Source organism: Mirounga leonina, unplaced genomic scaffold (assembly GCF_011800145.1).
Source record: "Mirounga leonina isolate KUSES-001 unplaced genomic scaffold, KU_Mleo_1.0 Mir_94, whole genome shotgun sequence".
Lineage (NCBI taxonomy): Eukaryota > Metazoa > Chordata > Mammalia > Carnivora > Phocidae > Mirounga > Mirounga leonina.
Window position 1 is genome coordinate 41664749 of NW_023270855.1, and position 24307 is coordinate 41689055.

The 24307-nt window shown below is 39.8% G+C and overlaps 1 protein-coding gene across 1 annotated transcript in view; it reads left to right on the top strand.

Annotated features, from left to right (window-relative positions):
* PRKAR2A (protein kinase cAMP-dependent type II regulatory subunit alpha) overlaps positions 1-24307 on the top strand; it is a 116941-nt gene that overhangs the window by 76796 nt on the left and 15838 nt on the right. The window contains exons 3-8 of the mRNA XM_034997751.1: positions 4020-4072; positions 6776-6859; positions 11395-11501; positions 13560-13713; positions 21952-22053; positions 22224-22298. Of these exons, the coding sequence (XP_034853642.1) occupies positions 4020-4072; positions 6776-6859; positions 11395-11501; positions 13560-13713; positions 21952-22053; positions 22224-22298 (575 nt within the window). The remainder of the gene's footprint in view (positions 1-4019; positions 4073-6775; positions 6860-11394; positions 11502-13559; positions 13714-21951; positions 22054-22223; positions 22299-24307) is intronic.

Consider the following 24307-nt stretch of genomic DNA (forward strand, 5'->3'; position numbering starts at 1 on the left):
CATGAGAAACAAAATGGTGCCATTATCTTGACCTTGAACTTCCATCCTCCAGAACTGTGAGAAAATAGATTTCTATTCTTCAAGCCACCCAGCCTGATATTTTGTTATGGCAGCCCAAGTTGACTAATACACACACCCTGAGTCAACTCTTTGTGGGAGCTGGCAGGAGAGCATAGAGCCTCAGGCTGTGACCAGGATCTGTGCTCATTTCTTTGTAGAAATGAAAGTTTTCTCTCGGGGTGCCTGGGTGGCTCAGTCGTTAAGCGTCTGCCTTCGGCTCAGGTCATGATCCCAGGGTCCTGGGATCGAGCCCCCACATCGGGCTTCCTGCTCCGCGTGAAGCCTGCTTCTCCCTCTCCCACTCCCCCTGCTTGCGTTCCCTCTCTCGCTGTGCCTCTCTCTGTCAAATAAATAAAATCTTTAAAAAAAAAAAGAAAGAAAGAAAGAAAGAGTTTTCTCTCACCAGCACATTTTAATGATTTACATTTCCGGGGGTGCCTGGCTGGCTCAGTCAGTGGGGTGGGCAACTCGTGATCTCAGGGTTGTGAGTTTGAGCCCAACGTTCGGTGTAGAAATCACTTAAAAATAAAATCTTTAAAAAAAATGATTCACATTTCTGGATGACAGAAGCATCATTTAAAATTTAGAAGAAGAAATTGTGCTGGATGGTCTCTTGTCCCTTTGTATAGTTTCATGTTGCTGACCAGTGACATCTGCTGGACAACTGTGGCAAAACAGGTTCCCTGGAACAAGGGATTGTGCTACTCTTTCAGTCTTCATTTTCAGTAGGTCTTAAGCGTCTCATGACACTTAGTGTTGTTCTTGAGGCTTCATCGGGGATCACACAGACTCTGGGGCAACAATCACATAGACACTTAAAAACGGATTTTTATATGAAAGATGAGAAAAGTGATTTGGGGTCAAGACCAGGAAAAAGTAGAGAGGTTGGGTGGAAACAGAGGGAAGAGGCAAAGGGAGGTGAGTCTGGAGTTCAAAAGAAAAGGGAAAAAATTCAAAAGCAGTTTTGAAAAATAAAATAATGCTTTTCCACAAATAGAAACATTAATAATAATTCTACTGGAACTAACTACTTTTGTTTAAATCACAGTGCTATACCTTAAGACTTAAAGACTGTAACATCTCCTGCCTCAGTTATGTTAATGTCTAAAAATATAAAAATGAGGGACGCCTGGGTGGCTCATTCAGTTAAGCACATGACTCTTGATTTTGGCTCAGGTCATGATCTCAGGGTCGTGAGATCGAGCCCGAGTTGGGTTCAGTGCTCAGTGTGGGGTCTGCTTCAGATTCTCCTCACCCCCCCACACACACCCCCACTTGCTCAGGCACACATGTGCACGCTCTTTCTCTCTCAAAATAAATAAAATCTTTTTTAAAGAAAGACCTTTGAGTCTTTTTTAAAAAATAAAAATATAAAACAAGCCAAGTCACTAAAGTACTTTCCTTCAAAATCAAAGGAAAAGCAAGCCTGGAAATAGGCTAGCCAAGACTGTGTCATTATCAGTAAAATCCTGTCAGTCTCAACCCTGCAGGCTTATTATTTTAAACTTTTTAAATGAAAATTTTCATACATATGCAGAAGTAGAGAAAGTTAGTATAATAATACTCATGTACCCATCTGTCTCCAAAGTGAGGGTTTTTAAATGCATTTTTCTAAGAAGACATTTCTGAAGTAGAATTTGATGTATTCATTGGATAAGAGGTGAATGAAGAAAGTCATGATGAGTCACAAATTTCTGGTTTAAAAACCTGGGCTGCAAAATAAGTCAGAGAAAGACAAGTATCATATGAGCTCACTGATATGTGGAATTTGAGAAACAAGACAGAGGATCATAGGGGAAGGGAGGGAAAACTGAAACAAGATGAAACCAGAGAGGGAGACAAAGCATAAGAGACTCTTAATCTCAGGAAACAAACTGAGGGTTGCTGGAGTGGAGGGGGTGGGAGGGATGGGGTGGCTGGGTGATGCAAATTGGGAGGGTAAGTACTATGGTGAGTGCTGTGATTGTGTAAGACTGATGAATCACAGACCTGTACCCCTGAAACAGATAATACATTATACATTAATAAAAAAGAAAGAAAAACAGGAAGAAACCTGGGCTGCTAATGACAACGTTAATGAAGAGCTCAGAGAACCAAGAAGCTTGCAGTTTAACAGTGTCTGCCCTCACTGCAGCTTCCTCATTCCTTCCTCATTCCTCAGAGAGAGAGAGAGAGAGAACATGCAGGGGGAGCAGCAGAGGGAGAGGGAGAAGCAGGCTCCCCGCTGAGCAGGGAGGAAGGTGTGTGTTTTAATCTTTAGGACAGATCTGAAATAAATGTAGCTGACCTCCTCTTGTGGAATCAGTAATGACTTGGAGAAAGTTAGTGAGTCATTATCTACATCCTATTGTCACTTCCCTGGCTCAGCTACCCAAAGCCTGTATCAGCCAGGGACTAGGCGGACCTTCCTGCAGAACATCACCTGATGCTGTTTTAGGAAGTAGAATGGTATTTGTCCTCTGAACTTCCTTCTCCCTAATTTTGCTCTGTGTACGGATACTGGATCCCTGTTGGATTGAGTATTGATGGCATTATGGCAGAGTATTGATGGCATTATGGTACAGGAGGTGTGGCCCACACTAGAGTACTGTAGGCTAGGCAGGAAGGGACTCATGTCTACGTGACATACCATTTCTCAGGTATTCCATGAGTTCAGAGAGTCAATGGAAAGGGAAGCTGGCATGCAGCTAGACCAAGGCTTCAGTGAGTAAATGTGTCTAAGAAACCAGGAGTTAAATTGAGAGCAGTATGTATGTTTGTCCCCTAGTTGTTAGCCATCACACAAATGCATTGAATGTAGGGTCAGAAACCATTTACATTCCTTGCCTGCTGATTTCCTGGTATATCCTTCTCGTTTCCCTTTGGAAAAATAAATAGGTAAAAAAAAACAAAAACAAAACTTTTGTGTATATATTCATATTTTTATATTTATTTTCCCCTCTTCTTAGCTCTCCTTCTTTCTCATAGAAGTCCTTTCTTATGGAAGGGATAGCATACTACCTATATTCTTCACCTTGCTCTTTTTCCCTAGAACTCACTTTTAGCCCGTGGAGATCTTCCTCATTCTTTCTTATAGCATATTATTCAAATAGTTAGTTATGTCATATTTTTTGGGTAGTTCTATCATTTCTGATATTTTGCTATTATAAACAAATGTTCAGTGAATATTTTCTGAATCTTTGAATTGCAACAGAGACAAGTCCTGCAGGCAGCCAGCACAACAAACACAGGCTACCTACCAAGAAAATCAAGTTGATTTTAGATTTATATAATATTGTACCCAGAACAAAGACTGACATATAGTATTCATGTTAACATTCGTTCTTATTTTTAAGTCATACATGTACAGAATGATGTTGAGCAATTTTAATTGATTCTTTTCATAATTATTCCATATCCATGTCCATGTGTTTATATTGCATATGTTGTACTCTCTGATTTTCCACCCCTGTTTAAAAAATATTCAGCAGAGGGGCGCCTGGGTGGCTCAGTCATTAAGTGTCTGCCTTTGGCTCAGGTCATGATCCCGGGGTCCTGGAATCGAGCCCCACATCTCAGCAAGAAGCCTGCTTCTCCCTCTCCCACTCCCCCTGCTTGTGCTCCCTCTCTTGCTGTGTCTCTCTCTGTCAAATAAATTTAAAAATATATATATTCAGCAGAGACAGCACCTCCTTGCTTGTCCTTGCCACTACTGTGGGATTTACTCTATGATATATTTTTACCAAATCTCTCCTTTTTGGGACTACCAATCCCTAGAAAGCTGGCATTTTAGCACCTAATAGCATTCCTGGAATGAATAGGTACTTAATATATTTATTAATTGATGAAAGGGCTTTAAAAATCATTATAGCTTTAGAAAACAGTGAATAACAGGAAACTGTATTCACTTCCTATTTTTTAGTAAAAGTACACATCTGTTTTATTCACTTTTCTCTTTATGTTTTTCTCTCCAAATTTAGTCTGTGCTGAGACCTATAACCCTGATGAGGAAGAGGAAGATACTGATCCAAGGGTAAGAACGGCTGCGAAGGCCTTAGGTAGAATTGCTTTATTCCCCACTCACTCCCCTCCTCTACATCATGCTGGTAATTAAAATAAATACAAATTAAAATCTCAACAAGGTGCTGTTTTCTTTTATCTACCAGATAAATATTAAGAAGAATGAAAGCAGGACTGGTTGAGGTTATGGTAAGATGGGGTGCCTAGCTGTAGCTGTCAAAGCCTTAAACATAGTGAAGCCAACTGACTCAGCAGTTACCTGACGGAGAATTCATCCCTAACAAGCAGCTGGATCCTTCCTGAGGATGTATAAACAGAGATCATTGCAGTGTTGTCATAGTAAAAAATGCGAACAATGCCCCCAGAATAGAGGATTACCAGGGGCTAAGTTATGGTACATTCAAATCAAGAGAATCTGCAGCCATTTTCTAAAATAAAAAATAATTAAAAAATATATTTATCTGGGGCATCTGGCTGACTTAGTTGGAAGAGCAAGTAACACTTAACCTTGGGGTTGTGAGTTCGAGCCCCCTGTTGGGTGTAGAGATTACTTTAAAAAGTAAATAAACTTTAAAGTACATACACACACACACACACATATATATCTTTATCCATCCGTCTAGTATTTATTAGTACAAATAATTATTTCTGGAAGGATATATCCCAGATGTTAACAGTAGTTGTGGCAGGACTATGGTTCACTTTTGGTCTTTTCTTAAAAACTCAGATTTTTTAAACTTTTGTACAGTTACCAAATTATTTTTATAAAAGCATATCTAAACCACCATTTTTAAAAGATTGATGTTGTAAAAGAAGCTTTAATGATCTTTCAAATATGCCTTAAAATGAGCAGCCCATGAAAGATTTCTGAAGTATTCTAATAATAAAATGCTACCATTGTGTGAATATAATAGATATGTAAATTTAAAAAATTTATTCTGGATATTATAAAATTCCTGATGACTTTTAAAAGTTAAAAGCAGTTAAGCAGTTTTTTGGGAGGGGCACCTGGGTGGCTCAGTCAGTTAAGCATCTGACTCTTGATTTCAGCTCAGGCCATGATCTCAGAGTCATGAGATGGAACCTTGCATTGGGCTCCATGCTCAGTGTGGAGTCTCCTTGGGATTTTTTCTCTCCTCCTCCCTCTACCCCTTACCCCACCAAAAAAATTAAAGCAGTTTTTTACTAACTTTTTAGTATCACAAATTTAAATTTTACTTAATACTTTTGACATCTGTTAATTCTCATCAGATTAAGAAATGTACTTTTTTTTTAGTACTTAGGTCTCTGAATTATAACAGCAATACTAAGCACTAATTATTTTTTTTAGTTCAATAAACACTTAATATCAGTAATAATAACAGTTTTTGAGCACCTACTAAATACCAGGTACTGTTTTAAATACTGCATGTATTAACTTATTTAATCCTTCTGACGACTCTAATTTAGTAGATTCCACCACCACTACTACTAAACTGATGTTTGGACTCCAGCATGTACAGCTGCTGTTTACTTGCCGTCTCCATTTAGATTTCAATAGGCAACTCACATTATTTCCCTTTAAACATTCTTCTCCACCCACAGTCTTCCCCAGCTCAGTTCATGGCAGCTCCATCCTTCCAAGGGCTCAGGTCCAAAACTTGAGGGTCACCCCTCAGCTCCTCTTATTTTTTTCACACCTACATTCAGTTTTCCAGCAAATCCGATGGGCTCGGTCTTCAAAACATATCCAGCACTCTACTACTTGTCAACACCTCCATGGCTACCACCCCAGTCCTGACCACGACCATCTGGCACTGGAATAATCACAGTAGTTTCTTGGCTTCTACTCTTGCTTCCCTCAAGGCTGTTCTTCACTCAGTAGCCAGTGTGAGCCTTTAAAAACATTTTTTATCTTTTTAATTCCTCAGTCAGAGCCTTCAAATTGCCCCCATATGGCTAGGGAAAAGTTGTAGTTCTGTAGCCTACAATGCCATCTGTGATTTGGGCATCACCCTCACCTAACCCCCCAATTTGGTCTCATCCTGATCTTTCACCCTTGCTCTGCATGAGTCACCCATCTCCTGGTTCTTTCTCAGACATGCTCTTCACCTACCACAAGACCTTCTTTTCACTTACTGTTCCCTCTGCTTGAGGTGCTCTTCCCATAGAGATGTCCACATGACTCACTCCCTCAGGTCATCCTCATTTCCTTGAAATCTTTACACAAATGTCACCTTCTCAATGAGGCCTCATCCACCCACTCCACACACACACACTTTTTTATTACCCTTCCCTACCTTAATTTTCTCCTTAGCCTTGTCACTCTCTAACATATTTTACAGATTTACTGGATGAGAGCAGGTGTTTTGACCTGTGCATTTCCCGTATCCCCAGAGGTAGAACAGTGCCTGGCACCTAGTAGATGCTTAGTATCTGTTGAATGAACAAATCGATAGCCCTCTCTTTACGAATGAGGATGCTGAGGCTCCCGGGGGTAGCTGACTTGCTGCCAGTCACACAGTCAGTTAGTGGCCCCAGGCTGAGTGCTCTGCCCCCATCACAGTGCCCCTCCATAGTCAGGGCACTGCTTGGTATTTGTATAGAACGAAAGTCAAGAGTAAACATGCTCTTAATTGTCCCCATTTTTTAGGAGAAAGAAAGTTACCAATCTGTAAGTAAAGTCAAATTTTAAAATGGAATAAAAATATTTCCCTGCTTTCATTTGGATTGGCAGGTGATTCATCCTAAAACTGATCAACAGAGATGCAGACTTCAGGAAGCTTGCAAAGATATTCTCCTTTTCAAAAATCTTGATCAGGTAACATTGGTTTTAAAAATATTTTTGTCTTTCAGCTTTTCTCCTATTTGTCATTTAAACAGTTTTTGTCGTCTTAGCCTAAGGCATAAAACTTTAGATTCATCTTATTTACAAATGTTTGCATTGTGTTGCCCATCATAACTCATAATGAGCTTTTCAGATGACTTCTAGTATTTCTCTGAATTGCTTTGGTACTTCCTCCAAGAAAATACCATTTGAGGACCATGCAATTCGGTCATGTTAAAAGGAAATGTTCAGGTTTGCATGACCGTGGCTTAGTTTGGAGGGTCTGAATTTATGCTGCAGAGTAATTTCTCCAAAGATGCAAATTATGGAGTTCTCTTCTCTGGTAGCAGTTAACCCACTGGAGGTGTGTGACTTCTCAGGCCTTAGATGTGGGGCATCTCTTGTGATTACTTCTCAGCAAAGATCTCAGACATGGGGAGTGGTGTGTGTCAGCAGGGCTCTGGTATAGGATCTGTGCTTGGACCTGTCCTCCCTCCCTTGGTGGAGATAGAGAGCAGGGGCTACCTCATGAGGACAGAGAATCCTCAAATTGCATTACTTCTCTTCTTTGAGAGCCACATGCTGAAGCTGCATAAGTGGCTGAGGTACCGGGCGGAGAATCCTAGAATGTGCGGAGACAAGAAGGATGGGATTAGAATTCCCCTACTACCCAGCTCCTGCAAATAAGTCTTTTAATGACATCCTCACAACCATCCCTGGTATCAATAAACCAGTCTGTTTGGTAGCTGTGTGGTTATAAGAATAGCCAGAACTTTAGTCCGTTTTATTAGTCTCAGGCTGACTAAAACAAGGACCATGACCTCAAGGAAAGGCTGGTTGTGAGGAATACTGGTCTGTGTCTCCTGTCTTCCCTAGAAGATCCATCTGTATCAATGGAAAGAAGACTTGCTTTTACCTACTGAACAAAACTCCTTGTAAATTTTATATCATCAGATGTTCTAAGGGCAGTTGCTATGTCAATCTAATATTCATAGTTTTCTTAGTATTGAAGAAAACCATTTTACATTTTATTTATAACTAAAATGTCAGATGTAATGATTTTTTTTCTAACATTTTGTCGTGAAAATACTCAAATACAACAAAGTGGAAAGACTTCTATGGAACACACATTTATCCACTGCCTTGATTCTACGATTAACATTTTACTGTGCTTGCTGTGTTATATGCCATCTACCCATCTTTCAGCAAAAGGGTCGGTAAATTTTTTCTTAAAGAACAAGGTAGTAAATATGTCTAACATAACTACTCAACTCTGTTATTGTAGCAGGAAAGCAGCCACAGACGATACATAAATGAAAGGGTGTGGCTGTGTTCCAGTAAAACGTTATTTACAAAAACAGGCAGCTGTTTGTTGGTCCCTGCATTAACCCATCTTACCCCAAAAATTGGGTTCATTTCAGAGTAAGCTGCAGATACCATTATACCTTCCTTTAAATACTTTGGCACGCATATCCTGGAACTGTTTATCCTGTTTATAGTCTTTTGATACAAAGTTTGTATACAATGAAATGTCTAAATTTTAAGTGCGTTCACTGAGGTTTGAGAAATGTATACACTTGGGTAACCCAAACTCCCTAACAAGTTATGGAACATTGTCACCACCCCAGAAAATTCCCTCGTGCCCCCTTGTGATCAATTCTCACCTCCTCTTAGAAGCAACTACTATTTTGATTTATTCTACAATAAATTAATTTTGCTTCTCCTAGGGTTTCATATAAATGGAATCACACAGTATGCACTCTTTTGTGTGAGACTTGCTTTCACTCAGCACAGTTTTTGAGGTTCATCCCTGTTGCATGTATCATTCCTTTTCCTTTTTCACTTTTTATTTTGAATTAGTTTTAGACTGACAGGAAAGCTGCAAAAACAGTACAGAGTTCCCATATACCCTTCATCCAGCTTCCCCTAGTATTAACATCTTAACATAACCATAGGACAATGAGCAAAACCAGGAAATTAACATTGTTATACTACTATTAGTTAAACTACAAACCTTATTGGGATTTCACCCTTTTTCTCACTTATATTTCCTTTTTTCTGGTTAAGGATCCAATCCAGAATCCCACATTGCATTTAGTTCTTCTTTCTCTTCAGTCTGTCGTGGTTTTCAGTCCTTTCTGGTCTTTCATAATCTTGACACCTTGAAGAGTACTGTTTTGTTATTTAATAGAATGTACCTCAGTTTGGATTTGTCTGATGTTTCTTCATGACTGGAATATGGATATACATACATTCTTGGCCTGACTGCTACAGAAATTATATTGTCTTTCTCAGAGCATCATATCAAGGGGCCTGTGATGTCAGGATGCCTTGTTGCTGGTGATGTTAGTTCATTCCTTTTTGTTGCTGAGTAGTGTGCAATTATATGAAAATACTAGTTCGCTTATCCGTTTTTTTTCCTGTTGATGGATACCTGGTCTATTTCTTGTTTTTAGCTCTTACGAATAATGCTGTGGCATTTTGTACAAGTCTTTCTGTGAACTTTTTTTTTTCCATTTCTCTTCAGTAAAATACCTGAGGGCTAAATTGCTGAGTCATAGGGTAGGTATATATTTGATTTTATAAAAATCTACCAGATCTTTTTCAAAGTGGTTGTGCCGTTTTGCATTCCTTCAACAATATATGAGATTCCCAGTTGCTCCATATCCTTACCAACATTTGATATTGTCTATCTTCTAAAATTTTAACCATTCTGGTGAGTGTATTTGTTTCAGTTTTTAAAAATTTATTTACACCTACGTTGGGTGTAAAGCTTACTTAAAAAAATAGAAATAAAAATACATGAATAAAATAAAAATTTATTTCCCAAATTTCTGGTTTTAAGTTTTCAAATTTACAAAATAGTCAAAAGAATAGTGCCATGAACACTCATGTACCCTTACCTAGACTGACCAGTTAACATTTTGTCACATTTACTTTCTTTTCTGTGTGTATGTACACACACATAAATATATATGAACTGCTTTTTTCTTTTGTCCCGAGCCATTTATGAATATGTTTAAGACATCTTGGTTCTTAGCCACTAAATACCTTAAGATGTATTTTGCAAGAATGAGGATATTCTACATTAGCACAAAACCATTATTAACAGTGATACAATAATGTTATCTAACACCCACTCCATATTCAGATTTTCCCAGTAAAGTTCTCTACAGCTTTTTTGTTTTGTTTTTCATTCCTGAATTACATGTTGCCTTTGGTTGTCATGGAGTCATTTTAGTCATCTCCAGCCTGGAATCCTCCCCTTACACCTTATTCTGTATCTCATGACACTGATGTTTTTGAAGAGTCCAGACCAGAAGAAGAGTTACTCAGGACAAGAGGCTGCCAGTGGATAGCCCACAGGCCAGTTACAGCTAGTGTGTGGTTTGGTCTGTATTGTACATGAAAATTTGAATTGTTACCTGTATTTAAACATGAGATTTCTGGCAACACTGGGCTCACATTCCATGTGAATGTGGAATGCACATGAATAGCACTTCCTTTTTCATATTTGTCAGCTTGTACAGTATTCAACACACATGGAACTGTGTAATTAAAGAGATGCTTTTAGTGATACTCAGTTATTTTAGGTAGCAGAGTCACACTGACGACACTAAGTCACATGGAATTATGCAACAATAAAATTTTTCCTTGCCACATCTTCAGTCCACATTCCTCCAAGGAGAAAGTCTTTCTTTGAGCTGAAGCTGGTATTTGTTAGTGCCCCCTGACAGTCACTGATCGCCCTCCCTGACAGAGGGATGCTGGCCCTAGACTGAGACCACTGTTTTGTTAGAATTTAATAGCATTGTTTTGTTTTCACTATACTTACCAGTACAGTTAGATACCTTCTGGTTATAGCAGGTGATGATAAGTAAGTAATTGTATGTGTTGTATATAAATGTTTGAAGCAATAGTAGCTGTCCAATAATAGATGTCAATTTTTGAGTACCTGTTGTGTGATACTTTCCTTAGATTTTTCTTTTTTAGCCATGAAAATCAATGACATAGAAACTATTAAACCCTTTTTAAAATATGAATTAACTGAGGCTCAGAGAGGTTAAGTGATGTGCGTGGCTAGTCAGAGCAGTTGCTGTGCTGCTCTGTGAGGTAACGTCTAAGTCCATCCCAGCCATTTAGATTTGATGATCCTGTTAAGATCAACACCTGTAGGAAGCTGGCATCTCATGGCTTTACAGATGACAAGGCACCTGACAGTCGTGTGGGTGTGACTGGGAGAATGGGCACCATGATTGAGATACCTCTTTTTGCATAAACTATGGGATTTTTTTTTTAAGCGGTACTGCCTTGGAAAACTTGGCAACTGTGCTGTGTCCATGGAGCTCCAAAGCTGAATGGTCAGAGGAAAACATTTGTTTCAGATAGCTTAAGGGTTTTGCTTGAATATGGAGAACAGTCTAATATATGTACTTCCACTGTGTAGTCACAAAGTGAGATAAGCATAATCATCTTTTCCCCCAGCAAATGTAAAAGCCATCTTTTCTATTTGTGTGTAAACTCTGCAGGAACAACTTTCTCAAGTCCTTGATGCCATGTTTGAAAGGACAGTCAAAGTTGATGAGCATGTCATTGACCAAGGAGATGATGGAGACAACTTTTATGTCATAGAACGGTAGGAGATGGAGCTTTGTGGAGGTGTGGCTACACTTAATGAGATTCACGATGCAGGGCATGTACTTTACCCTATGCTTTGTTCAGCGAGAGAGGACTTAGGACCAGGTGTACAAGCTTCTTAAAGCTTGTCCCTCTCCTCACTTGTATGTGGAATTTAAGAAACAAAATAGAGGATCATGGGGAAAGAGAGGAAAAAATAAAACAAAACAAAATCAGAGAGGGAGACAAACCATAAGAGACTCTTAATCATAGGAAACAAACAGGGTTGCTGGGTGAAGAGATGGGGTAACTGGGTAATGGATATTAAGGAGGGCATGTGAGGTAATGAGCACTGGGTATTAAATAAGACTGATGAATCACTGACCTCTACCTCTGAAACTAATAATACATTATATGTTAATTAATTGAATTTAAATTTTAAAAAAAATTTTTTAAAGGGGGAAAAAGAGTTGGGCACTTAACTGACTGAACCACCCAGGCACCCCAAGAACTTCTCTTAATAAAAAGACATAAAAAAAAAAAAAATCAAGAAAGGGAAAAAAAAAGCTTGTCCCTCTCTGTCCATAGCCTGCCCCCTCTAGTGCTGCTGACCTGAGTCCTCAGTACAACCCATATTTGGGTTGCCATTATCAATACAAAAAAGTCTCCTTTAGGGCGCCTGGGTGGCTCAGTTGGTTAAGCAACTGCCTTCGGCTCAGGTCATGATCCTGGAGTCCCGGGATCGAGTCCCGCATCGGGCTCCCTGCTCAGCAGGGAATCTGCTTCTCCCTCTGACCCTCCCCCCTCTCATGCTCTCTGTCTCTCATTCTCTCTCTCAAATAAATAAGTAAAATCTTTGAAAAAAAAAAAAGTCTCCCTTACAGTTAGGCAAGATGTGCAAGATGTGCTTCATAAACATGTTATTTGCCAGTGTTCAAGTGAATTGATTTCATAAACCATTGTGCTCTATTGTCATCTGGATCTTTCGGTCCCAGCCTAATTTTACACATGAATACACTGCCTCAACTTCCATGTCCCTGGCCCCTTCTGGCTCTATTCCAGGTGTAAGACATGTTGGGAGACATAAAATATGTGGGTTTGACCTGCTGGCCTTAGTGTGTCATAAGCTCTTGAGCCGTTAATATCATCTTGGCAGCTCCTTCTGACCCCCTCTCAGACCTGAAAGGAACCACCTTCACCAGATTATCTCCTATAGAATGTCTAGAAATTGTGTCACTGGTAAAAGGGTCTCTTTAAGGAACTTGTTATATGTTGTTAATTATCTTGCAGAAACATTGATATATTTAAGTTTGCCTCAGTGGTGTATTGAGAGTGCCTGTTTCTCTAAATGTTTGTCAGTTCTGAATATTATTCTTTAGCATTAATTACCAGTTAATAGGTAGAATATTGTACGTTTTGGTTTCTTTATTTTAATCAGTTCTGTATCCTAGTTTTCAACAAACTACAAAAGAAGACCCATATAGTCATTTCAATCCCTTCAGGAAAAGCATTTGACAAAATTCAACACCTTTTCAATGCAAAAACTGAGCAAACTAGGAATAGATGTGATTTTTCACCAATCAGATTAAAGGAATTTTTTTTAAAAAACCTATGGCCAACATCATAATTAATGGTGAAAGATTGACTCTTTTTCCCTTAAGATCAAGAACAAGACAGGGGTATCTGCTCTCATTACTTCTATTCAGTATTATACTGTAGGTCCAGCCAATGCAGTAAGGCAATGAAAAAAGAAGCAGAAGGAAAAGAGGGAGGAAGGAAGGGAGGGCATATAGATTAGAAAAAGAAAAAGTGAGACTGTCTTTGTTTGCTGATGACATGATCCTCCCTAGAAAATCCCAAGCTACAAAAAAGCTACTAGAACTGATAAGTGAGTTTAGCAAGGTCACAGAATACAAAGTCAAAATGCAAAAATCTATTGTATTTCTGTATACTAGCAAAAATCTTTTGGAAATTGCCTGTTCTATATCATATGTACCTTGTATTTCTGTACCACCTGCCAGGTCTAAAATTTTTTATTAGAAGTAATAAATGAAATTATTTCTTGTTATACTTCCAGGGGAACTTATGATATTTTAGTAACAAAAGATAATCAAACCCGCTCTGTTGGTCAGTATGACAACCATGGCAGTTTTGGAGAACTCGCTCTGATGTACAACACCCCGAGAGCTGCTACCATTGTCGCCACTTCAGAAGGCTCCCTTTGGGGACTGGTGAGTTAGAGAAATGAGTCCCCTGTGTGGCATAGTGTTAATTCCCCTTACTTCAGGGTTTTCTGTCCTTGGGCTCTTGGTTCATGCTATATTTTATAGCTAGTTCCCTGAAAGACATTATGAAACATCTTGTACCAATGTGTTTTTCCATTTCTCTAAAATGATTTGTCAACAAACCACTTACTCCAAATTGCAGGGGAAAGACTGAGTCTTATGACCTTATAGTCTTGTCAGTTCTTATTACGCTTTCTGTTTATGTTTTTATCAGACAGGTAGAGACAAAGGGGATAATTCTCTGTAAAAGAGGCAGCCTAGAAAAATAATTATCATGGAAAGCTCTGCCAACAGTGTTTTCCATCTCCAGCTGTCCCAGAACTAACTTTTCTTTATGGACAGCCATCCACTTGTGCATTGGCCCATGCCAGTATCCAGTAGGTTTAGATGACTAGAAAGGCTGATGGCCATATCCTGGGAAAGAGAACTTTCCTAGGGTGTCTGTGGAACAGCATACTGTGATCCCTTTCCTCCAGTACCCATGGTCCACCTTGCTTCCTTCAGCATCAGGCCTTCAAAATCTATAACTGTCTTCCTTCTTAAACAAAGTAATTATCGTCTTGTACAAATTCCAAATTTCACTTTTAAGATACATCTGTGATAATTTGTTTCTGTTTGCTTTATAAGCAGAATTAAATGTATACCATAGCATTATCAATATAGTTCCTCAAATGAAATGACAGTTTAAAGACATAATAGAGCACTTTCCTGTGATATATTGATGTAGAACTAAGAATGTCTTGAGAAATGGAGATAAAATGCCTTAAAAATAGATCACACACTTGGGGGAACCCTAGTGATTGAAAAACTCAAGGATAGGGGCTCCTGGGTGGCTCAGTTGGTTGAGTATCCGACTCTTGATTTCAGCTCAGGTCATGATCTCAGTGTTATGAGATCAGGCTCTATGCCTTGCTTTAGATTCTCTCTCTCTGCCCGCCCCCACTCCCTGCTCGCATGCTCACTCACTTTCCATCTATCTCTCTGTCTCTTAAAAAAAAAATGAAAATAAAAACTCAAGGATAGATCATAGATCAATAAGTAATGGAGGAAAATAAACTCAGTTTTAAAATGTATTGATGCAGGGCACCTGGCTGGCTCAGTCAGTAGAGCATGTGACTCTTGATATCAAGGTTGTGAGTTTGAGCCCCACATTGGGCGTGGAGTCAACTTAAAAAAATGTATTAATGACAACTACTGGTCCAGGTCAAGATGGAATAGCCCCATTCCTCACTAGTTTTCTCTCTTAAAACTAAGAAAGTCCAGATATCATACAACAAACAAACTTAGGAAGACCCTGGAAGATGGAAAGGAGAAGGTGGAATGGCTAGGGATCTTGGGACTTAAAGAAGGACTAGAGAGTGAGTCCCAGATGACGTTCGGGAAAAACCTACAACCTAGATCCACCAACCAAGTACATACAAAAACAACCCCCAGAAAACCCTGATACCTTTAGCTAAAGGACCAGGAAAAGGGCAGCCTAGCAGAACAGATAATATCACCCTATTCCAGCCAAATACCAAAGGAAAAACTGTTTCTTCCTCCCCATAGTGTCACTGGGGCTAGCAGCAAGCTGAACTTACAGCCTCACCCAGCAGCAAAGAGGCAAAATGAGATGATATGTAGTGTCACTAATTGACACTCCACTTTCCCTGCGAGGGTTGTGTCAGTGGGGTCCACAGGGGAGCTGAACATTCACTCCAACATGTACATGCACACTATGCCTAATAGAGTGCCTGCAAAAGAAGAAGATTAAATTGGATACATAATTCACAACATAATAGCCCAAATGTCAGAGGGACAATAGAAAACCACTTGTTGGGGCGCCTGGGTGGCTTAGTCGGTTAGGTGTCTGCCTTTGGCTCAGGTCGTGATCCCGGGGTCCTGGGATTGAGCCCTGTATCAGGCTCCCTGCTCAGTGGGAGCCTACTTCTCGCTCTCCCTCTGCCCCTCCCCGCCCCTGCTCATGCTCTCTCTTGTTCACTCTCTCTCTCTCTCAAATAAATAAAATATTTTTTAAAAAATCACTTGTTAGGGGCGCCTGGGTGGCTCAGTTGGTTAAGCAACTGCCTTCGGCTCAGGTCATGATCCTGGAGTCCCAGGATCGAGTCCCACATCGGGCTCCCTGCTCAGCGGGGGGTCTGCTTCTCCCTCTGACCCTCCTCCCTCTCATGCTCTCTCTCATTCTCTCTGTCTCAAATAAATAAATAAAATCTTTAAAAAATAAATAAATAAGTAAGTAAAATAAATAAAAAATCACTTGTTATACAAAGAACAAGGAAATTCTCAACCTGAGTGAGAAAAGACAATCAACAGATGCCAATACCAAGATGACACATATTGCAATTAACTGACAAGGGTTTAAAGCAGTTATCATATAATCAGTAACATAAGCCATCAACAAGCAATTATCGACACACTTGAAAAAAAATGAAGATAAAAATAGAAGGTCTCAATGGAGAAATAGAAGACAGAAAGAAGATCCAAATGGGAAATTTTAGAACTGGAAAATATAATAACCAAAATAAAAACTCACTGATGGGCTCAATAGCAGAATGAATATGAGAGAGGAAAAAGATCTGTGAACTTGAAGGTAGAACAATAGAAATTACCCACTCTGGACAACAGAAAGAAAACAGACTGAAATGAAGTGAACAGAGTGTGTGGGATAATAACAAAAGATAGAATATTTGGGGACGCCTGGGTGGCTCAGTCAGTTAAGCGTCTGCCTTCGGCTCAGGTCATGATCCCAGGGTCCTGGGATCGAGTCCCACATCAGGCTCCTTGCTCAGCAAGGGGCCTGCTTCTCCCTCTGCCTGCCTCTGTCTCTCTGATAAATAAATAAAATCTTAAAAAAAAAAAAAAGATAGAATATTTGTATCAATAGAATCCCAGAAGGAGAGGAGAAAGAGTATAGAACTAAAAGATTCTTCAAAGAAATAATAGTTGAAAACTTCCCAGATTTGGTGAAAGATAATAAACCTACAGATTGAAAAAGCTGAGTGAACCCCAAATTGTATAAACACAAAGAAATCTATGGCAAGACACATAACCAAACTTCAGAAAACTAGACATGAAAAATTTCTAGAGCTACTGGAGAGAAAAAAAATGCATTACCTGTAAGGGAATGACAGTTTGAATGATACCAGCTTTCCTGGCCATGGAGTCCAGAACAAGTGGCACAGCATTTTTCAATGTTGGGGGGAAAATAACTATCAGCTCAGAATTCTTTTTTTTTTTTTAAGATTTTATTTATTTATTTGAGAGAGAGAGAGAATGAGAGACAGAGAGCATGAGAGGGAGGAGGGTCAGAGGGAGAAGCAGACTCCCTGCCAAGCAGGGAGCCTGATGCGGGACTCGATCCCAGGACTCCAGGATCATGACCTGAACCGAAGGCAGTTGCTTAACCAACTGAGCCACCCAGGCGCCCTCAGCTCAGAATTCTATACCTAGTTAGAATATCCTGCAGGGATGAAGATATTCTCAGATCAAAGAAAACTAAGAGACTTTTTTACCAGCAGGCCTACCTTAAAAAAAATGGCAAAAGAAAGTTCTTCAAACAGAAAGAAAGTGATAAAAAAAGGAAAATTGAAACATGAAGAATGAAGAAAGAACAACAGAAAAAGGAAACTATGAGGAGATATAAAAGACTATCCTCTTGAGTTTTCTCAATTGTGTTAGATGCTTAAAGCAAAATTATTGGGGCGCCTGGGTGACTCAGTCGTTAAGCGTCTGCCTTCAGCTCAGGTCATGATCTCAGGGTCCCGGGATCAAGCCCCACATCGGGCTCCCTGCTCAGTGGGAAGCCTGCTTCTCCCTCTCCCACTCCCCCTGCTTGTGTTCCCTCTCACTGTGTCTCTCTCTGTCAAATAAATAAATAAAATCTTTAAAAAAAAATAAAGCAAAATTATTGTCCGATGTGGTTCTCAGTGTATATAGAGGAAATATTTAAGACAATTATAGTCTAAAGGAGGGAGTAAAGGGACCCAAATGGAAGTAGTTTCTACACTTTATTCCAACTACTAAAATGTTGACTGACATCAGTAGATTGTGATAAGTTACATATATCAATATAACCTAGAGCAACCATCAAAATAATCTGTACAAAGGGATGTATTCAAAAGCTCTAAATCAAAATTCTAAAAAGTGTTCAGGTAAACCATAGGAATACAGGAAAATGAAATGGAGGAACAAAAAGCAGGAACAGCAGAAAACATATAGTAAAGTGGTAGACGTAGGTCCTAATATATGAATAATTACTGTAAATATAATGATCTAATTACACCAACTAAATGACAGAGACAAGTCACATGGATTTTTTTAGATGACCCAACTCTATTCTATCTGCACCAAACTCACTCAAACATAATGATATAGGTAGGTTGAAAGTAAAAATAAAGAATTATATATATACCATGCAAACATTAACCAGAAGAAAGCAAGAGTAATTATATTAATATCAGATAAGATAGACTTCATAGCAAAGAAAGTTACTAGGGACAAAGAGGAACATTACATAATAATGAAAGCGTTAATCTACCAAGAAGACACATAGCAGCCCTAAATATGTATACAGCAAACAACAGAGCTTCAAAATATGTGAAGCAAAAACTGATAGAACTGAAAGAAGAAATAGACAAATCCACAGTTATAGTTGCAGACTTTAACACTCCTCTCTCAAGAGTTGGTGGAACAATTAGACAGAAAATCAGGAAGGATATAGAAGAACTTAACCACACCATCAGCCAAAAAGATCTAATTGAAATTTATAGAACACTCCATACAACAACAGTAGAGTCCCCATTCTTTTCAAGCCCATGGAACATTCACCAAGATAGACCATATCCTGGCATATAAAATAAAGCTTAACAAATTTAAAAGAATTGAAATCAGACCGTGTATTCTCTAACCGTAATGGAATATATCCAGAAATCCGTAACAGAGAGGTAACAGGAAAATCTCCAAACACTTGGAAATTAAATAGCACATTCCTAAAGAATTTCTAAGTCAAAGTCACAATAGAATTTTTTTTAACAAATTGAACTGTAAAACCACCTGCCCCGTGGTTGGGGTATGAGAAATAGACAGACATAAGAGAGGCAGCTCCCTTGGGGTCTGAAAAAAGGGAGCGGCTTACAGAATGGGACACCTGCTCTCCATGGTTGTGGTGCTGCTTATCACCATTCTCTTCCTGAAGCTCCCTCTCCCGAGATCCCTGCCTTGTCTTTCTGCTTCCTAGCCTGATCTTTTGTGATCTTTTCTTCCTTTCCCTGCTGTCTTAAGCATCCTATCAAGATGCCCTTCTGGCCTCTGCTTTTCTCCTGCTTTGTTCATGTGCTTTAGTACTGCCTCCAAGAAAGTGACTCCAAGAGGCTCCTCCACAGCCTGACTTCTTGTACCTTCCAAGGCCTTGGAAATGCCTTCTGAAGCCAAAGCAGGGAAGACTTGGTGTTGTCACTTGAGTTTCTCAAATTGGATCCTACATTCCTTCTCTTACTGGGGGCAGCCGCCACCATGACTGCTAACACTCAGTCTCTGCTCCCGTTCTCTCTTGCAAAAGTGAAAGTCAATAGAAACTTTCTTACGAAACGCAATCACAGGAAAGCGTAGTGTTCCTTTTCTCTTTTGAACCTCAGGCTGTATGCTTGACTCTGAACACTTGCTGCCTGAAGGAGCCGCTATTTCACAGTGGGAGTTTCCTCTTCACAGCTCCATTGGAAGCCACCTGAAAGCTGGGTTAAGGTCCACTGCTTTTGCATGCCCTCCACAGCCACAGGGGCTGGCCTTGCTCAGCGTGAGAGCTCTGGGAAGGGTGGAAGTCTGCATAGAAAGGGTTGGAACATTAATAAATCCATCACTTTGGGAGATACCAGTTGTTTTCTCTTCAGCTAGAAATAGTTTGCTATTGCAATTGTAGCAATCTTTGTGACATTATAGAGGGATTTTTAGAATATTTTTTGATAATGCATACTCAAATAGAAGGAAGAGAACTTTATAATTCCCATTTTCTCACTTTGGATTGTCCTCTTTCTATAGCATTCATGCCTAGATTGGCCCAGAAAACATGTAGAAATTGAATTCTAAAGATAATGGGATAATATTCCAAAGTATAACAGGAACATTTTAAATGATACATCTCTAACCTTGGACTTTAAAAAAGTAGTGGCAAATCATGCAGCCCATTAGAGCAATCAGAGATCGAATGGCTCTTTTCAAGCAGACAGATGGAGAAGAAACGGAGCAGAATCTGGCTCTGTGCTGGAGAGCAGATGATTTCTACAGCAGTTCAGGGGGAGGGTTGGAGTCTGCTGTAGCTCATACTAGGAGTATAGGGTGTAGTAAGTGACTTCTCTAGTAAGGCAGATAAAACATGGTATGGGATAGGGGCTGGGAATTCTGTAGCTAGTGGAATATGAGCCAGTGAAAGCCATTTGGACATCTCAACTCAGTTGTCTTCAATGGGATTTCTCTACTCCACTACCACAATAGCAAACTTACAGTTAAACATGTCCTTACCTTGCTATGTTTCATTCTGCCAGCCTTCAGGATTTCATTATGTGCTTTCAAAGGAAAAAAAAAAAAAAACACCTTTCCATCCCTGACAGCCTGAGGTGGACAAAAGGTGCAATTAACTTAGCTACAAGAAACTTAAAACTAAGCAATTAACATTCTCCTGGCTGTGTGTGTCCTTCCCCACACATACATACACATATCTGAGAGGGGCCTGACTGTAGCTCTGGTTAGCTGTCTCCTGATCTGAATCCATGACTTGCTGGGGCCAAGGGACCTTTCACATTCCTGCCTTCCATCTTGAGCTTCCTCCCCTCTCTTTCCATTAATTTAAATCCTCTCCCTCCCTTAGGTACCCCCAAATTTATATTTTTTAAAGTTATATTAAATTTTAAATATTTAAATATTTATATATATATAATACTTCTATTACTTCTATATATTATACATACATATATTTATGTATTTGTTTTTTAAGTAGGCTCCACACCCAGTGTGGAGCGCAACATGGGGCTTGAGCTCATGACCCTGAGATCAAGACCTGAGCTGAGATCACGCTCCACGGGAAGCCTGCTTCTCCCTCTCCCACTCCCCCTGCTTGTGTTCCCTCTCTCGCTGTGTCTCTCTCTGTCAAATATGTAAATAAAATCTTAAAAAAAAAAAAAAAAAAGGGCGCCTGGGTGGCTCAGTTGGTTAAGCGACTGCCTTTGGCTCAGGTCATGATCCTGGAGTCCCTGGATCGAGTCCCGCATCGGGCTCCCGGCTCGGCAGGAAGTCTGCTTCTCCCTCTAACCCTCCCGACCCTCCCCCCTCTTATGCTCTCTCTCTCTGTCTCTCTCTCTCAAATAAATAAATAAATAAAATCTTTAAAAAAAAAAAAGAGTTGGACACTTAATCAACTGAGCCACCCAGGCACCCCACCAAAAAAATTTTTTTAAAGATTTTATTTATTTATTTGACAGAGAGACAGAGCACAAGCAGGGGAAGTGGCAGAGGGAGAGGGAGAAGCAGACTCCCACTGAGCAGGGATCCTGATGCAAGGCTCGATCCCAGGACCCTGGGAGCATGACCTAAGCCGAAGGCAGACACTTAACCGAGTGAGCCACCCAGGCGCCCCCAAAATTTGTATTTTTGCAACAAAAATATCCTTGATCACTCCAGCTTACTGTGATCTCTCTCTCTCCCTCCTCAGAATTCTTGTGGCACTTAACTCTTCTTGTCTTTATCGCTCACCTAGCACATTTCATATGCTGTCTTGAACTGTAGATTTTTTATTCCCGTATATTTTGTATTCTCTCCCCATTGAGACTGTAAAGTCCTTCAGGGCAAGAGCCCTCTGATTGTTTTATCTTTTTTTCAAATGTGCATCTTTTCACACTGAACAGTGACTGTGAGCTCGCAAGTGTTTGATTGGGAGTTTTGTATTTTGTATTCTGTTTATGACCCCTAGGTGGCACTCATGGAGTATAGATAGCAAGCAATTACACGGAGGACATCTGTCTGACACAGGTTACCAGTCTTTCTCTTCCAGTGGTGACTCAGATTAAAATGTCATTAAACACTCAGTTGGCCCAGTACATTCCATAGTTCTCTAATTTTTGCTGTCATCCAGTTAATTAAATCATTGGTGTTCTCTTACAGAGGCATTTACCAGAATTTTCATGTTCTTTCTTGTAGGACCGTGTGACTTTTAGAAGAATCATAGTGAAAAACAATGCAAAAAAGAGAAGGATGTTTGAATCATTTATTGAATCTGTGCCCCTCCTTAAATCACTAGAGGTAAAGTGTATTTGAATAAGAGTCTGTTTGTGGAGATTTAATATTTCAAAGTAATCTATTAAATTTTCAAATTGGACTATTCTAACACACTTCTATGTCGTTTAGGTATTATTTGTGACTTTCAATTGAGGTCTTTTCCTTGTAGTTTATGGGTATGTCCATTGTTTCAGGTGTCGGAACGAATGAAGATTGTGGATGTAATAGGAGAGAAGGTCTATAAGGATGGAGAGCGCATAATCATGCAGGTGAGCACGTCCCTGTGCAGCTCCTTTCCTGAGAATCATCTCCTGAAGGACTAGTGCATCCCTTGTCCTCTCACTTCGGGAGCTCATGTTGCTAGCTACTAGCAACACTTCCTGCAGAGACCTCTGAAGCCCATTGATGTTCATCTCATGGACACATGCACATCTCTTGCCTCCATTCACCTTTTGCTGGTTTCTGGTATTTGTTCTTTTGGACATCATTCTCTTTTGACCCTTGAGTAAGCTTCATCCATTGGTGCTAAAGCCTGGAGAAGGTCTAAGAGTTGTGCCCTTTACCTTCTATGTTTGGCCCAAAGGTGCCCTCTTAGCTAATCCAGCATAACCCAGAGTCTTCAGTCTTCAGTGATTGGCCAGGTTTGTAAGTTGTCTTTAATGTTTCCTTTGTGCCTTTCTCTCATGTTATTTTGGGTGCTGTAAGGATCACCACACAGTGGCCTGGGTCATTGTGATGAGTACTGTGTAATAATTTTCCTTGTCTACTATGTTTGCATCTTTAATTATATGTAAAGACTTCAGGTGTAAACATCTCTGCCTGTGGTTCTGGTAAGAACACTGGGAAGATATCTGGTTGGTCTGGATTGGGCAATGTTCCCATCATGAACCCAGAGCTGGAGCTAGGAGGAGGAAAGACTCCCGATTGGTCAAACCTAAGTCCTGAGCCCACCCCTGGGACCAGTGGGTAGAGTTGGCCCAACCAGCACTACAAGGACTAATCAGGCTTATTATCACAGGAGAGAGAGAAACTCCCAGAGAAAAAGGACTAACAAAAAAACTATGAGTGGCATCTCTAAATGCCTTTGTTTTCTAGGTACCCCTGCCGTTAATAATTCCTTCAATTAGAAATTGGTTTGATTCTCTATAGATATTTATTAAGATACACAGGTAGGACTAGATATAAGCACTATAATGAAGGAACACGTGAATGTCAGTGAGAACATGTAGGAAAGGAAGTATTCCATATGGTTCTGTGAGGGAAATACCATTTGGGCTGGGCTTAGAATAAGTGCAGCTTCGGCAGTTGAGGTCAGGGAAAGGTCTTGCAGGACAAAAGAACAATATGAGCAAAGGCCTGTGGGTGCGAGCTGTGTTCCAGGGCAGGTGTCCTGGTCTGTTAAATGGGATATGTTGACAGGTCAAATTTGCTTCTGATCCTGAGGTGCTTTAATTTACTCCCAAAGGACTTCTAGTTCATTCTCAAAGCACCATGCCTTCAGGAGGTATGTCAGGAGGTATGAGAAGCTGCAGTGTTTCTGGAGTGTCTGTCCTCTTGAAGATAGGAGTGCTAAGTGGCGACACAGAATGGGCAAGAATTAGGATGATCTCAGCTTATTCTAGTCCCCTTTTGGCAGTGTCTCTAGACAAGGGGTCTCCAAGTGAGGTCCCAGGAACAGCAGCATCAGTGTCATCTGGGAATTTGATAGGAATTGTTAGAAATGCAAGTTCTTAGGAATCAGAAACCGTGCTTTATGTTGGTCTGTTTGTTTGTTTTGGTCAGCTTTGTTACAGTATATTTTACCTACAATAAAATCACCAAGTGTACAGTTCTAGAGTTTTATAGCCATCCCTACAATCATAGAATCATAGTATAGGGCATTTCCATCACCCCAGAAAGTTCCCTCATTTATATTTTTAGTCCACCCCCTTACTCTTGGAAACTACTGATTTACTTAACACTACAGAAATTCCTTTTGTAGAATTTCATATAAATGAAATCGTATAACATGTAGTCTTTTGTGTCTTCTTTCTCTTAGCATAATGTTTTTAAGATTTTTTTCATGTTGTGTGTGTCATCAGATAGTTCCTTTTTATTGCTGAGTAGTATTTCACTATATGGGTCTACTGTAATTTGTCTTTCCATTCACCAGTTGATGGACATTTGAGGTCTTTCCAGTTTGGAGCAAATATGAATAAAGCTGCAGTGAACATTCTTATACAAGTCTTTGTGTGGACATGTGTTTTTATGGAATTGCTGTGTCATACGTATATGTGTG